The sequence below is a fragment of the Vombatus ursinus genome, unplaced genomic scaffold (genome assembly GCF_900497805.2).
Source record: "Vombatus ursinus unplaced genomic scaffold, bare-nosed wombat genome assembly UNPS02013950.1, whole genome shotgun sequence".
NCBI lineage: Eukaryota > Metazoa > Chordata > Mammalia > Diprotodontia > Vombatidae > Vombatus > Vombatus ursinus.
In genome coordinates this window covers 963382-977975 of record NW_020953728.1, presented here as the reverse complement: position 1 = coordinate 977975, position 14594 = coordinate 963382, and the positions used below count along the sequence as shown (strand labels likewise).

At 34.4% G+C, this 14594-nt stretch overlaps 1 protein-coding gene across 6 annotated transcripts in view; it reads left to right on the top strand.

The window, feature by feature from the left end:
• KIF21A (kinesin family member 21A) overlaps positions 1 to 14594 on the top strand; it is a 178985-nt gene that overhangs the window by 109325 nt on the left and 55066 nt on the right. For 4 of the 6 annotated variants that reach the window (XM_027858956.1, XM_027858953.1, XM_027858955.1 and 1 more), the window contains exons 17-23: positions 4314 to 4382; positions 4465 to 4679; positions 5386 to 5539; positions 5680 to 5874; positions 7514 to 7615; positions 8904 to 9069; positions 9545 to 9565. In XM_027858956.1, the coding sequence (XP_027714757.1) occupies positions 4314 to 4382; positions 4465 to 4679; positions 5386 to 5539; positions 5680 to 5874; positions 7514 to 7615; positions 8904 to 9069; positions 9545 to 9565 (922 nt within the window). The remainder of the gene's footprint in view (positions 1 to 4313; positions 4383 to 4464; positions 4680 to 5385; positions 5540 to 5679; positions 5875 to 7513; positions 7616 to 8903; positions 9070 to 9544; positions 9566 to 14594) is intronic. The other 2 variants (XM_027858954.1, XM_027858957.1) reach the window with 1 other exon arrangement.

Here is a 14594-nt window from a genome sequence, read left to right as displayed (position 1 = left end):
GGAGGTTTTCAAATGAGAGGGCTGCTTGATCATTTGTCAGCAGGGAATTTCTGTTCAGATAATATACTGGACTGGATATGTGATTCTATGAACCCTCCCTGAAGAATACATCAATATGTAGACAACTTTAGGGAATTAAAAAGGACCTTTAGACAGGAAGAGAGAGGTCAGGAGAGAAGTAAAATGGTTTATTTTAGTGAAATGGTTTATGTGTTTAAAGTTGATATGTTTTGGCAACTTTTTTTCCTCTATCTAGACCATCTGTTTAGATATATTCTGGAGAAGAAATTCCTTCTAGTTGTTTTACATCATAGAGTCTTAGAGAGTTGCCTGAGGTACTGAGAATTGAAGTGATTTGCCCAATAGTCATTACGTGGCAGAGGTGGAACTTGAACCCGGAATTTCCTAACTCCAAGGTCTCATCTACTATGGCACATTTCCTGTGATGAGATGAAGTGACAGAGTGATACAGGAGAGACAGTATCAAAATTAGGTGGATTTGGAAGTGGCTACCTGGCTGAACAAAAAAATAGTCAGGAATGGTACAGTATTAACTTGGAAGGAAGTCTCTACTGCCTTAGCATCTGTCCCTGGTCCCATTTGGTATTGTTTAATATTTTTATCAGTGACCTTGATAAAATCATGGATGGCACATTTACCTAATTTGCCAATGACACAAAACTGTGAGGTGTGTTTAGTATATTAGATGACAGAATCAGGATCCTGAAAAATCATGGGTAGAATTATGAGCCGAATTTAATAGGGCTAAGCATAAATTATTATAGTTGAGTTCAGAAGATCAATTTCAGAAGTGCAAGATGGGCCAGGTATGGCCAAGTAGCAGTTCATTTGAAAAAAGATTTTTAGAGTTTTAGTGGCCTGGCCTGCAAGCTCAATTTGAATCAAAGGAGTGATACAGCAGCCAAAAATGTTACTAAGAACATAGATTGGTTTAAGAAAAGCATTGTATCCAGGTTTAGGGGAGGGGAGAGGTGACAATACCTGTGAGCTCTGCTGTGCTGTATTGTATTGTGCCACATTTTAGGAAAGAAATTAGAAGTATATGGAGGAAGCCAAGTAGAGTGGTGAATGGCCTAGTGATTATGCCATGTGAAGTTTGATTTAAGAAGCTGGAGATGTTTAGTCTGGAGAAGAGAAGACTTGTGAGGCCTATGTGGCTGTTTTCCAGCATTTAAAGGGCCATTAAGTGGAAAAGAAGTGAGACTCGTTCTGCTTGGCTCCAGAGGGCAGGACAAATTTAGTAGAAGTTGTAAAGAGACACATTTAGGCTTGATGTCAGTAAAAAAAGTTCCTTGTGATTAGAGCTATCCAAAAATAGAGTTAATTTCCTTGGAGCTCTGGCAAACAAAGGATGTTATGTTCATTGCAGTGAAGATTCATGTTAAGGAATGGATTTGACTGAGTGGCATCTGAGGTCCTTTTCAAACTCCTAACATCTGTAATTTTTTTTTTAAATCTGTAATTCTGATTCTGTATTTTAGAAAGCCTAGGTTTACAGTATGTGCTGGTTCTGCCACTTAATAGCCATGATACCTTGGACAATCACTTTTCTATGCCTCAGTGTCTTTATCTATAGATCAGGAATAGTAATTATCTGTACTGCCTCTCAGTAAATTGCCTTATAAATGTCAGTTATTGTTAGTTATAATGTTTTTGAGTTCTAGATAGAAATGAGATTTTTAGCATGTAATAAAAAAGAGTTCTAGATAGAAATGAGGTTTTTAGCATGTAATAAAAAAGAATTCCTAACAAATAGTTTTGGTTATGGGTGGGTCAGTGTTTGCATGTAGGCCCAATTCTTCTTAATTGAGAATTGCTTCTGAAAGAGGTAGAGTGGTAGATAGAAAGCTAGCCTTGGAACCAGGAAGCTCCAGATTCATGTCTGACACCTCTCACACCAACTAGCTTTGTGACCCCTCTCAATGCCCTAGGCAACAATTTAAGACTATATGTAGCATAGGAGATGCTGACCTGCATTAGAAGAGGGAATTCCCTCACCGGGTATAATCTACACCAATGAGAGCTTCCTTATATCTTCTGAGTATTGCTTGTCTTTATTTCATAATCTTATGACTAACAGAATATGAATTAATATGAGACTCATGCTGTGAAAATAGCTGAGTTGAAAGGACAAGTGTTTTGCTGTATTCTGAGGTTTATTCCCAGGTACTCAGACTTAAAAAAACTGCAAAGTGAGATTATTAGTAGTGTCATATTCAGCAACTTCAGTGAAGACTCTAATAATGTATTAAATAAATTCTACAGTAATATTTACTACTTGGAAATAAACTAAAATAGCAAATTCAAAAGCATTGTAAACAAAGGATAGAAAACAACAAAAATCATTGGAAATCACTTTTTTATAATCAAGTAAGGTCAAGTTTCATGGAAACTGAATGTGTCTCATGATTTCCATATCTTTTTCTGTTCCCCAAAGGTTTCAACTCATTTGTACTTGACTCATAATAGTAAGCAGTAGTCCTTATGTAAATTAAGATTTAATGGAGCTTTATAGTAAATTTAAAGATCATCTAGTTCAACCCCTTCTTAGATAAAGAAAATGAGTGAAGAGAAGTGAAATGACTTGTTTAGGGACAGATTTTGGCAATGCCGTGATTAGGTCAGAGAGTTCAGGTCTACTGGTCAGCAGCTTTTCTCCCATACCCTATCATACCTCTTATAGTGTTTAAGAATCACTCAAATGTACTATCACCATATTCTTAGGAATTATCTGTAATACTTGGAAACAAGCTGGTAATATATACTAAATAGTAAATTCAGCAATGATATAGTCTGTCTCTTTTGGAATTCTACCCAAATTTCCAAAAATAGTCACTGAACCCTAATAAAAATAAAAGATCATATCTGAATTTCAGCAGTCAGAAGTGTGTAATTGGCCTTTATATTGGAAGAACCAACTACTGAAAATAGTCATAACTTATATTTTGAATTTAATAAGATTTTTTTCAGTTGATCTTTACAACATTATTCATGTGGGTATTCTTATCCCTATTTTACAGATGGTGAAACTAAGATTGAAATTTTAAGACTTGCCTGTGGTTATGCAGGTAGTACATGTAGGAAAAAGGATTCATACTCAAGTCTTTTGAACCCAATTTCAGCAGACTTTCTACTATGCCATGTCACTAGTGGAAGCATTTATTTCGATTGATTTTCTACTGTTAGCACTACTTTTTCTTTGTAGTTTTGATATTTGTAGCACTATCCATATGTTCTCATTCATATCCCAGAAGCAACAAGCAAAACAAAGTGCTGCTACCTATGACTGCATGATACTCTGTTTTTAGAGATCCTGATATGATGAGATCATTTTAGAGATCATTTGATATGATGATTTGCAGTATGCACTCATATCCATTTTATCAGCAGCGGACTCCTGGATATCTCAGCATTTAATAGTTATTTGGGTGGGGATGAGGAGCAGATCCATTGGTATAGGGAAGTCTTGGTGAGGAAGCTTCCTCTTCCAATGCCAGTTGGTAGCTATTCTTCATCTATAGTTTTAGAGAGTTACTTGGGTCACTGAAAAGTTAAATGACTTGCCTAGGGACATACAACCAATATATGTTGGTGGTGCAACTTTAATTATTAACTTCCTGACTTCAAGGTCTGCTCTCTATTATGTGATACCACCTCTAATAAGAATTGGTGGAAATAAAAAAATAACATAATAGATTTACGATTCTTAAGGAAACAGGTAAGTAAAATGACGTGGGAAAATGTTAAATGATAACATTACATTTATATAGCACCTTATGATCATAAAACATTTGACAAATATCATTTTATTTGATCCTCACAATTATGTGAAGTAGGTAGTTTAATGTTATTACTTAGTTTTATAGATTAGGAAAATGAGTCTCAGGTAGATTAAATAACTTGCATAATATCCCATTAGCTCAATGGTGGTTGAGCCAGGGCTTGAATCCAAAACTTCTGCTTAATACTCTCTACCAGTTGTATCAAACTCAAATAGAAATGGGAACCACTAAACCTTCTGCAGGCCCCTTATTGACTTAATTTTAAAATGTAATGTCTATTTTTTATATTTTTATTTATTTTGTTAAATATTTTCCAATTATGTTTTAATTTGATTTGAGCTGCACTTAGGATTTTTATGGGCTACAAGTTGCCCACAGGCTGCTTTTTTGACAGCTGTTCTACACTATACCATATTCTCTCTTCATCTCTCAATCTTTCAGGATAGAACAGAGTTAAGAGATAATAGGTTTTTATTTTTACTATTCTGACTTCTTTAATATTATTTGTAGCATCAACTCAGACTCCTGGAAGCTCAAAAGAGAAACCAAGAAGTGGTTCTTCGTCGTAAAACAGAAGAGGTATAGTAATGGGATTTATTGGAAATTTTGTAATAGAATAATTTCATAGATCAAGGAAATGAGTTCATCTGTTCTCTTTTAGGTTACAGCTCTTCGTCGACAAGTACGACCCATGTCAGATAAAGTAGCTGGGAAAGTTGCAAGGAAACTGAGCTCACCTGATGTCTCTGTTCAGGACTCAGGTTCTAGCATAACCTCTGTAGATTCAGATTCATCCAGAGGAGTAATACAACAGAAAATGAAAATACCAGTTGCAAGAGTTCAGGCATTACCAATTATTCCAGTGAATGGTGCAAGGTAAAAATAATTCTCCTTTTCTTCTGAAACAGTTATTTTAGGTATTGTCCCTAAATGTTATGCTTAAACATACCTTTCCAGTCATATACATTAGTATTCTTCACTCATGGTTTGGACTAGGCAGACCGACCTTCTTGCTGTTCCTCACATATCATACCACCTTTCTCCTCTCCGGTCTCCATGCCTTTGCATAGATTGTCTTCTTTAGCTGGAATGCACTGCCTCCTCATCTCTACCCCTTAAAATTCCAGGTTCCCATTTTTGTTTTTGCTTTTTGATGAGGCATTTGGGGTTAAGCGACTTGCGCAGGGTCACAAAGCTAGTAAGTGTCAAGTTTCTGAGATCAGATTTGAACTCAAGTCTTCCTGACTCCAAAACTGGAGCTCTATCCACTGTGCCACTAGCTGCTTCTCAGGTTCACTTTAAAGCTCAGTTGAAATATCACCTTCTATGTGAAACTTTTCCTGTCCTTTCTCACCTCCTTCCCCACCTCCCAAATACTTTGTATAAACTTATGAATGTGCATGTTGTCTGCTCAGATAGAATGTGAGCTTCTTGAAGGTGAGGACAGTTTCATTTCTTTGTATCCTCAGTGCCTAACATAATGACTTCTTGTTGATTGATTGATTAAATGAAAAACCTTGTGTTGCATAAAAATATACTATAACATTGTACTCAGAAATATTTTTTGTACAAATGTTCACAGAAAGAAATACCAGAGAAAGGGAATGACTGGTCGAGTGTACACATCAAAGACAGCCCGGATGAAATGGCAGCTACTTGAACGCAGGGTCACAGACATTATTATGCAAAAAATGACAATTTCAAATATGGAGGCTGATATGAATAGACTCCTCAAGGTATGACACATAACAGTTCAGTTTTGATTTTATTTTCAAATTACTTGCTCCATGATCAAATACACAAGTATTTTTCAAGTTTTTTATTAACCTTGATGATTTTGTGAATGTTTAATTTATATCCATTTCTGTGGCAATAGCAACGTGAAGAACTCACAAAAAGAAGAGAAAAACTTTCAAAAAGAAAGGAAAAGTTCATCAAGGATAATGGAGATAGTGATAGAAATGTACTTAACATCAATGAAGAGATGGAGTCACTAACTGCAAATATAGATTATATTAATGATAGTATTTCTGATTGTCAAGCCAATATCATGCAGATGGAAGAAGCAAAGGTCAGTAGTCCAAAAAAAAAAAATACTTGATGACTTGGAGTAGTGGAACATTTTTTAAAATTAACATATGTTTAATTTTAAAAATTTAACATAAAAGACTTGTGTTTTCTATGATCTGTAAACTTGTAGAGATAAAAGTAGTATATGATTTAGCTATTTATATCTGCTATAAGATTTTATAAATGTATCATAATACTCTTCTCAGAAATGCTAAAGTTGGTATTCCAAAAATCAAATTATTATTTTTTCTTTTATTTTTAAGTATTTTATTTTCTTCCTAATTACATGTAAAAACAATTTTTAACATTCTTTTTTTTAAGTTTTGAATTCCAAATTCTATCATTGTCTCCCTCCTCACACCCATTCCTTAAATGGTAAGCAATTTGATAGAAGTTATACATGTGTAATCATGTGAAACATTTCCATATTAGTCATTTTGTGGAAGAAAACTCAAACAAAAACATTTTAGACAAACTGATATATTCATTATTCCTCAACCTCCCTTTCCCCCACCGCTCACCCAACCCCCAAATGTACTTTCTTTCCTTCATAGATTTTATCATGTGTTCCTCCTTTCCTAGAATGCTCTCCTCCTTATCTAAGTAGTATTCAAGCATTAAAGGCAAGCTTAGACCTTACTTCTGTTACTTAAAGCCCTAGCTTTCTCATCTGTAAAACAGAGTTAACAAAAAGTTTCCAACTGTGAAGAAAGTACTATATAAATATAAATTTTTTTTTTAACACTATTGATTCGTGCCTTAAGGAAGAGTTGGAATAAATGGTCTTTATGGCTCCTTCAGCCTTTGGGATTCTGTACTTTTATGATACCCTATTCTGAAGTAGTCTTTCCTTCTGACTTATGATTCATATGGCACTTATACTGCTTTATATTTATATATATATAATATATAACATAATATTACTGTGTATAATTCTCTTTTCACATATTTAGATAAGGAGGAGAGCATTCTAGGAAAGGAAGAACACATGATAAAATCTATGAAGGAAAGAAAGTAACTTTTGGGGGGTGGGTGAGCGGGGGGTAAGGGGAGGTTGAGGAATAATGAATATATCAGTTTGTCTAAAATGTTTTTGTTTGAGTTTTCTTCCACAAAATGACTAATATGGAAATGTTTCACATGATTACACATGTATAACTTCTGTCTTTTTTTCCTAATACAGTGTAAGCATGTTAAAGGCAGAGACTACATATTGTGCTTTTCCAAATTGTAAACATTGCCTTACAAATAATAAATGTGATACTAGGAGGATCCATGATTTCTTCAATGTGGGTACTCCTTCCACTAATGGAGATTACTATCCTTCTTTATCTTCTCATTTGTTGTGAATTTTTTCAATGTTTTGTCATAAACCTTTGGAGACTTTCCTTTTGTGCTTTGTCTTTTGTTTGTTTTTATATTTTAGAGTTGTCATAGTAGAACTTGGACTCTATTATTCTTACTAAATGACTGGCCCACTTACTTTTTCAGTTACACCTCTCTTTTGGTAACATAAAAATCAGAATATTTACATTAGCAGAGATTAGTTGTTAAAACATGGAGGACACAGTGAACATTCAGTGTATAATTATTAATTCATTTAGCTCAAATCAATAATCACAATTTTGTTTTTGCTTCAGGAAGAAGGAGAGACCCTGGATGTCACAACAGTGATAAGTGCTTGTACTCTTACAGAAGCTCGGTATCTTCTAGACCATTTTCTGTCAATGGGCATTAATAAGGTAAAGTATGAATATACATTTTAATGAGTACACTAAATATAGTATGAAATACTCGTTCTGTCCTGGAATATATTAGTCAGGGCCATCCCACTTCTAGGTAAGCCCATCTGTCATGGCTAATAACATTCATTGGTTCTGTGAAAATGTATTCATGTTCATGTACGTGTCAAACTGATTTTTTAAAATTAAATTTTGTTTATTTTCATGAACTTTCTCTTCCACCTTCTCTCTAGCAAACCCCCCACTCCCTGCCTTGTATTGAGAAAGCAAGAAAAATAAAATCCCATTACAAACTTGTATAGTCAAGCAAAACAAATTCCCACATTGGATATGTCCCCCAAAATGTCTCAGTCTTAATTCTTAGTCCATCCTTTCTATCAGAAGGTGGGTAGCATATTTTATCATTAGTTCTCTGGAATTGTGGTTCATTGTTGTGTTGATCAGAGCATCTAAGTCTTTTGAAAATTTTTGTCCCTACACCTGCCTGTTGCTCTTAACCTTTGTTTATTTAGCAGTTCAGGAATGGGTCTTATTTTCAGACTGATTCTCATGGGAGAGTTCACATCATTGGACTTCGGTGGTTTTTGTTTTGTTGATTAGTTGTGTCTAATTCTTTGTGACCCCATTTAGGGTTTTCTTGGCAAAGATACTGGAATGGTTTGCCATTTCCTTTTCCAGCTTACTTTTCAGATGAGGAAATCAAACAGGGTTAAGTGACTTGCCCAGAGCCACACAGCTAGTAAGTGTCTGAGGCCAGATTTGAACTCAGGTCTTCCTGACTCTAGGCCTGGCTCTCTTTCCACTGCACCACCTATCTGCACTTGAACTTAGGTACCAACTGGAATTGTCAGTCATGGTAGTTTAGGTAATCTACTGAATCAAATGGAAAGTTAAGATAGGTCTTGTTTATAATATTTAAATAAGGAATAAGATAAAAGCCATAAAAGTCCAGAGAATCGCAGCATTATTGTTTTGGCTTAGTACTTATTTTTAGATGTTCATCAAGAAATCAGAGGAAAGAAAACAACCAGAAATATACAGTTTCATTTTAATTTGAAACCTCTGACTGGAAGACATTTTTCTCCTCTTACTCCCAGATGAGTATAAAAAATATGATTATGGCTAATCTGTGTAAAATTGTCTTCTGATTCATATAACTTTTTCCCATGGTTATCTTCATTTATGTAGACATTTGAGGACATTTATGTAGACATTTGAGGAGGACATTTGTTCTGTTCAAGTTTTCAAAAAGGCCATTTAAAAATTTTTATTTTTGGTAATATTTCAGGGTCTCCAAGCAGCCCAGAAAGAGGCCCAAATTAAAGTTCTTGAAGGTCGACTTAAGCAAACGGAAATAACTAGTGCCACTCAAAATCAGCTTTTATTCCATATGTTGAAAGAGAAAGCAGAATTAAATCCGGAGCTAGATGCTTTACTAGGACATGCTTTACAAGGTAATTCTGATTACATTTTTCTTTAATAAAATGCATGGTTGTTTAGCTCATGTTGCCTCCTGTGGTGGATATTTTTTCTATTACTTTTGTGAATAGATGCTGTATTTCCTTATGCTTCTGAAAATTATTCTGTCTTTAATTTGCATGCAGGGCCTTTTTTGAAGATAGACTAGTATAGGAAAAAAAAGATCACTTAAAAAATACATTTAACCCCATTGAACCATTTATCATTTCTGTGATTTTAAAAATTCATCGAAGCTTCTTGAGTGTCCTTAAGACTATTAAGACATTAAAAAGATTTCATTACATGTTTTATGTACATTTTAAAGGGTAAAATTGTGTTTGCTACGGCATCTATTCTACTTCTCCTAAAGTTAAACAGGACATAATCTTATTTTATGTGGGAATTTTTGAAGTTGGATCTGTTTTGATTGGAGTGTTGCTTTTTGTTTCCTTTTTACTGTTGTTTACACAGATCTAGATAGCATATCATTAGGTAAGTATGTTAGCTTTTTGTGTACTCTACAGCTGCATGAATTACTAATTAATTATTCATGTCCACTAACTGTGGTGCATCTTAGTGTTGTTGTTTTTTTAAATAGTCAGCTGCTTTTGCATGTACTGTTTTTGTAAATATACTCATTACAGAGTTACTTTTCCCCATAATTCAAAACGATTTAGTGTTTCAATTCATCACTTAACCACCCAAAGGTACAAGCAAGAAATACACCTTTGTTAATTACCTTTCTATCTTATGAACTTACATAGAACCTGTGATTTGGTAAACCCTATGGAGAATACTGTGTCTCATTTATGTTCTCTTTTCAGCTGAGAAAAATGGAATATAGAGTCAGTAGTAATTAAAGATGTATGTGTTAACTTCTGTTTCTTGTTTTAATGTTACAAAATAGCTTATTTTGGAACCTAAGCTCTTTGTGAATTTGCAAATTCTTTAAGATAGACTTTATAGACTGGCATGTTAGTGTTGTATACTAAGGTGTTTGTGTTTTTATAATTTCAAAATTAAGAAAAGCATGCATTTCAAATTGCTTCCGTGGCTTATATGTGGAATTTTATTTTTTGTCAGTGTAAAAAGAGTAATTCTACACATAATATTAGGAAATTCAGCCTTTCTTTATTTGACTTTGCACTTGAATACCCAGAGGTATTAGATAAATTTCATCAGCAAGGTAAAATCTGAAAGATTCTTTTGGAATGTTCTTGTTTCCATGAAATATTAGTTTTACAAAATTAATCTTAAATTTGAAAGTTGAAGAAGTAACTAAAATCCCTTAAAAGTCTTATAGGTAAAGAACAGAGAAGCACAACTAAAAAATTAAATGGAAAATGTTGTTGAGACCATGTAGGTTAGTCATTATAAATTCACATTTAAACTATTTAAGTAGTATATTGGAGAATGTTTAGATGATGTGATTTTCCAATAATTGTGTGTGTGTGTGTGTGTGCGTGTGTGTGTGTGTGTGTGTATGTGGCATAGTAGATAGAGAGCCAGCCTCAGAACTGACAAGACCTGGGTTCATGTTATGACCCTAATGTAATCTGGCTATAGGACTTTGGGCCCTTTAATCCTTCAGTGCCCTGTCAAAACTACCACAGAGCAGGTGCTGAAAAGCCATCATAGAGAAAGTGTCCTCATTGGTATCTGTTGGTATCTATCTACATGTTATCTATTCCATTGAAATCTCAGGTCCAGGGTACACACACACACACACACACACACACACACACACACACACACTTTTCAGATAATGATTGAAACTGTATATTAATATTTTTAACAGCAATCCAAAGACTTTATTTCATTTCTTTTTTTATTAAATTTCTTTCATCAACAAAAATTCATCTTTCTCCTTCCTACTGCCATCTCTTGATTGCTCTCCATCAAGAATGCAGAAAAACAAAATTAACACCTTTGTTATAAACCTGTATAATCAAGCAAAATAAATTCCTGCATTGACTATGTCCAAAAAATAGGTCTCAGTTTTCACTCTGAGTCCATTACCTCTCTATCCTGAAGCAGGCAGAATGCTTCGTCATGAGTTCTCTGGAATCATAGTCGGTCACTATATTGATCAATGTATCTAAGTCTTTCAAAGTTGTTTAACTTTATAGTTTTCTTGTTACTGTGTGCATTGTTCTCTTGGTTCTACTCATTTTGCATTAGTTTTTTTCTGACATCATTCTCTTCATCATTTCTTTTTTTGGGGGGGGCAGTATATGAAAGGCAGTATCATTTCTTACAGTATTCCATCATAATACATCATCACTTGTTAAATCATTTGATGTAATTATCTTTTTAAATTTACACATCTTTGTTATTGCAGAAAGTGCTGCTGTAAATATTTTTGTAAATTAAGGACCTTTTCATCTTTTTTTGATCTCTTTGGAATAGAGACTCAACAGTTGTATCAGTGGGTCAAAAGATACCAGTTTAATAGCTTTTGAGGCATAGTTTTCTTACTTTCTTCATTATTCTTCAAAGTTTATTTAATTAGGGTTTTTCAATTAGTTGATTTTCTAGGTTTTTTTGGTTGCATTCATTGCAACTAATTAATGGATCTGTTATTTCTTTATCGATGGAAATATTTAGAAATATAAATCTTCCATTAAAGACTTCCTTTTCTATATCCCCAAAATTTTGGGAACACTATCTCATTGTGGTCTTATGTTTAATGAAATTATTTTTTGACCTACTCATTTTTTATGATTAATTTATTCGGCAGTTAGCTTTAATCCTTTCTTCAGTAGCCCTTTATTGAATATGATTTTTTATCATATCATGGTCCATGTTTTTCTGCATTAGTTTGTGAAGTTTTAAGGTCACTTTTTGTAAAGGTGCCAAAAACAGCTGAGAAATACATATATACTCATTTCTATCCACATTGAGTAATCTCCAGAGGTCTATCATGTATAACTTTTCTAAAATTTTATTCAAATATTTTACCTGTTTTTTGTTTATTTGCTTAGATTTATCTAGATGTGAAAGGAATTTATTGAGGTCCCTCAATATTTATTATCTATTTCTCTCTATAAGTCATTTAAGTATTTAGATGCTATGCCATTTGGTGCATATATATTTATTATTTGTATAAATTCATAATCCTTTGAGTAATTAATAGTGCCTTTCAGCAAAACATATTCTATTCTGATTATCTCATCTAATTAAGTCTATTTTTATTGTTGCATTGTCTTAGATCATGTTTGTACTCTATCTTTTTTACTTGAGCTAAAACATAATCAGTTTTGTTGTAATTTCTTAATTTAACTCTGTGAAATCTTTGTATTGTGTTTCTTTAAACAGTATGTTGTTCAATTAAGTGCTTAGAATATAGTAATATTCTCCAATTATGCTAGGTGTTGGGGATACAAAGACAAAAAGAGTCCCTGTTCTCAAGCAGCTTCAGTTCTATTGGAGTTAAGCAACATGTATACATATGAGTCAATACAAAAAATTGAATTGGTCTAAGCCTGTGACTTCATCGATGCACAGTTCTTTCATCAACGCACAATTACTCTCTGAGTAATTTCCTTTACCAATGCAGATTGGCACCTTCTCTGAAAATTATGTTCTGTAATTTTTTAAATTTAATTTTTTTCAATTAATTAATTTTTCTTCATCCTATCTATCCCTGCCTCCATTAAAAAAGAGAAAAAAATCACCTATAATATATATGCATAATCAGATAAAACAAATTCCTACATTAATCATAATCAAAAATAAGCCATCATTCTGCATCTTTCTCAGGGTCACATAGTTGGTATGTGACTGAGGAGAAAATTGAGCCTAGGTCTTTTTGATTTATGTCAATTCCCTATTCACTAAATCTCACTGCCTCTTAGAAGATATGTACGTTTCACATGACAAGTAATGATAGAGGTTCTCCAAGTTGATGGGACTTCTGGTTAAGATGGTGATGGAAAAGGTTGTAAAGGAGCCTGACTTTTCCTGACAAGTTCCAGCAAATATTTCAGAAGACTCCCAGGTAGTGTTAAAATGAAAAAGACTCAAGATAAACAAAATTATGATCCTCCATTCAGTCCAGAGTTGCACAAAAATATGACTAAAAGTCAGTGAAGTCTGACAGTGAAGGGCCACATCAGAGGTAGTCTACTTGAACTCTGGCAGACAATCTGGAATCTATGAAGATGGAAGGGGGATTCTACTATGGAAACCAGTTCAAACTCTGGTAAATGGGTGAAAACAGGGAAAGCTGAGAGAGGTGCTGCAGGAGTGGATTCACCTTAAAGTCCAGTAATCAGTGTTGCAGCCAACTGGTGCTCTAACCAGGATGGTCACAATCCAAGTTACATTCTAATAATTGGGGTGCTGAAAAAGATTCTGACCCTGGCCTGTGAGAACAAAAGTAGAAGCTAAGGCCAACCTCTACAGGTCATGGACCATGAAGACAGGGCCAGAGTGCCTACACCAGAGTTCAGGAAGCATGAAACCAGCATGATCTCCACCACCTGACTGAACCCTATCAGGGCATGGAACTTACTGACAGGGTAGTCATGCAAGGTGGAGACAAAGACTGGCTAGAATTATTAGTGGAAAATAAGACCGTAGATTTATTAGCTAAAAGAAAGTCTCAATTTGGACTCATTGGAGTCCAAATCTCTCGTTTCATAGATGAGAAAATTGAAGTTTGAAAGTGTTAAGTAACTTGCCCAGGAGTTAGTAAGTGCCTGAAATGCCATTTGAACCCTGTTCATCATGCTTCCAAATCTTTGTGCTTCTCTTGACTCTGCCAAAAGAATCAGACAGAAATCAGGGATTAAGACAGAGGATAGGACCTAGTACAACACTGCAAACAGAAAGGCAGCAACGGTGGGATCCATAGTACAGAGGGAAAGGAACAAACAAGGCCAACTAATCTGTCTAAGAGTGTGAGAGAAGACTGGTCAGATCTGAAGCTAAAAACATATGTGATCAAAAGAAAACATAAGGAAGAAATATTTTTTGGGATGAGAAGCTAGAGAGGTAAACCCAGAAGAGAATAAATCTGTATTAGCCACAAGCAGAGGCAAAATGACTTGGTCACAAGTGACTGCAGCAGTGACTGGAAGAAATGAAATAAGAGATGAAAAATGAAATTCTAAATGAAATTTACAAGTTCTGGAGGGAAAGGAGTTGTGAGGAGAATAAATAGCTTAGAAAAGATGGTGGAAAGCCTTACCCAAATTGTGGACTTCCTAAAAAACAGAATGGGGTAAAAGAAACTCAATGAATCCATTAGACAACAAGGAATACTAAAATAAAAATCAAAAGATTGGTGGTGGGGGCAGAGATAGAAGAAAATATAAGGTATCTATATCAAAAACAAATGGCCTGGTTAAAGAGATTTCAAGCTCCTTGTATACCATGCTGAAACAACAACCAAAAAATCTGCACACTAACATTCAAGATGTCACAAAAGAAAATTGTGCAACTCTATTAGATCCAGAGGGCTAAGTAAAAGTCAAAAGGAGGGAGGAAGGGAGGGGAGAGAGAGAGAGAGAGAAAA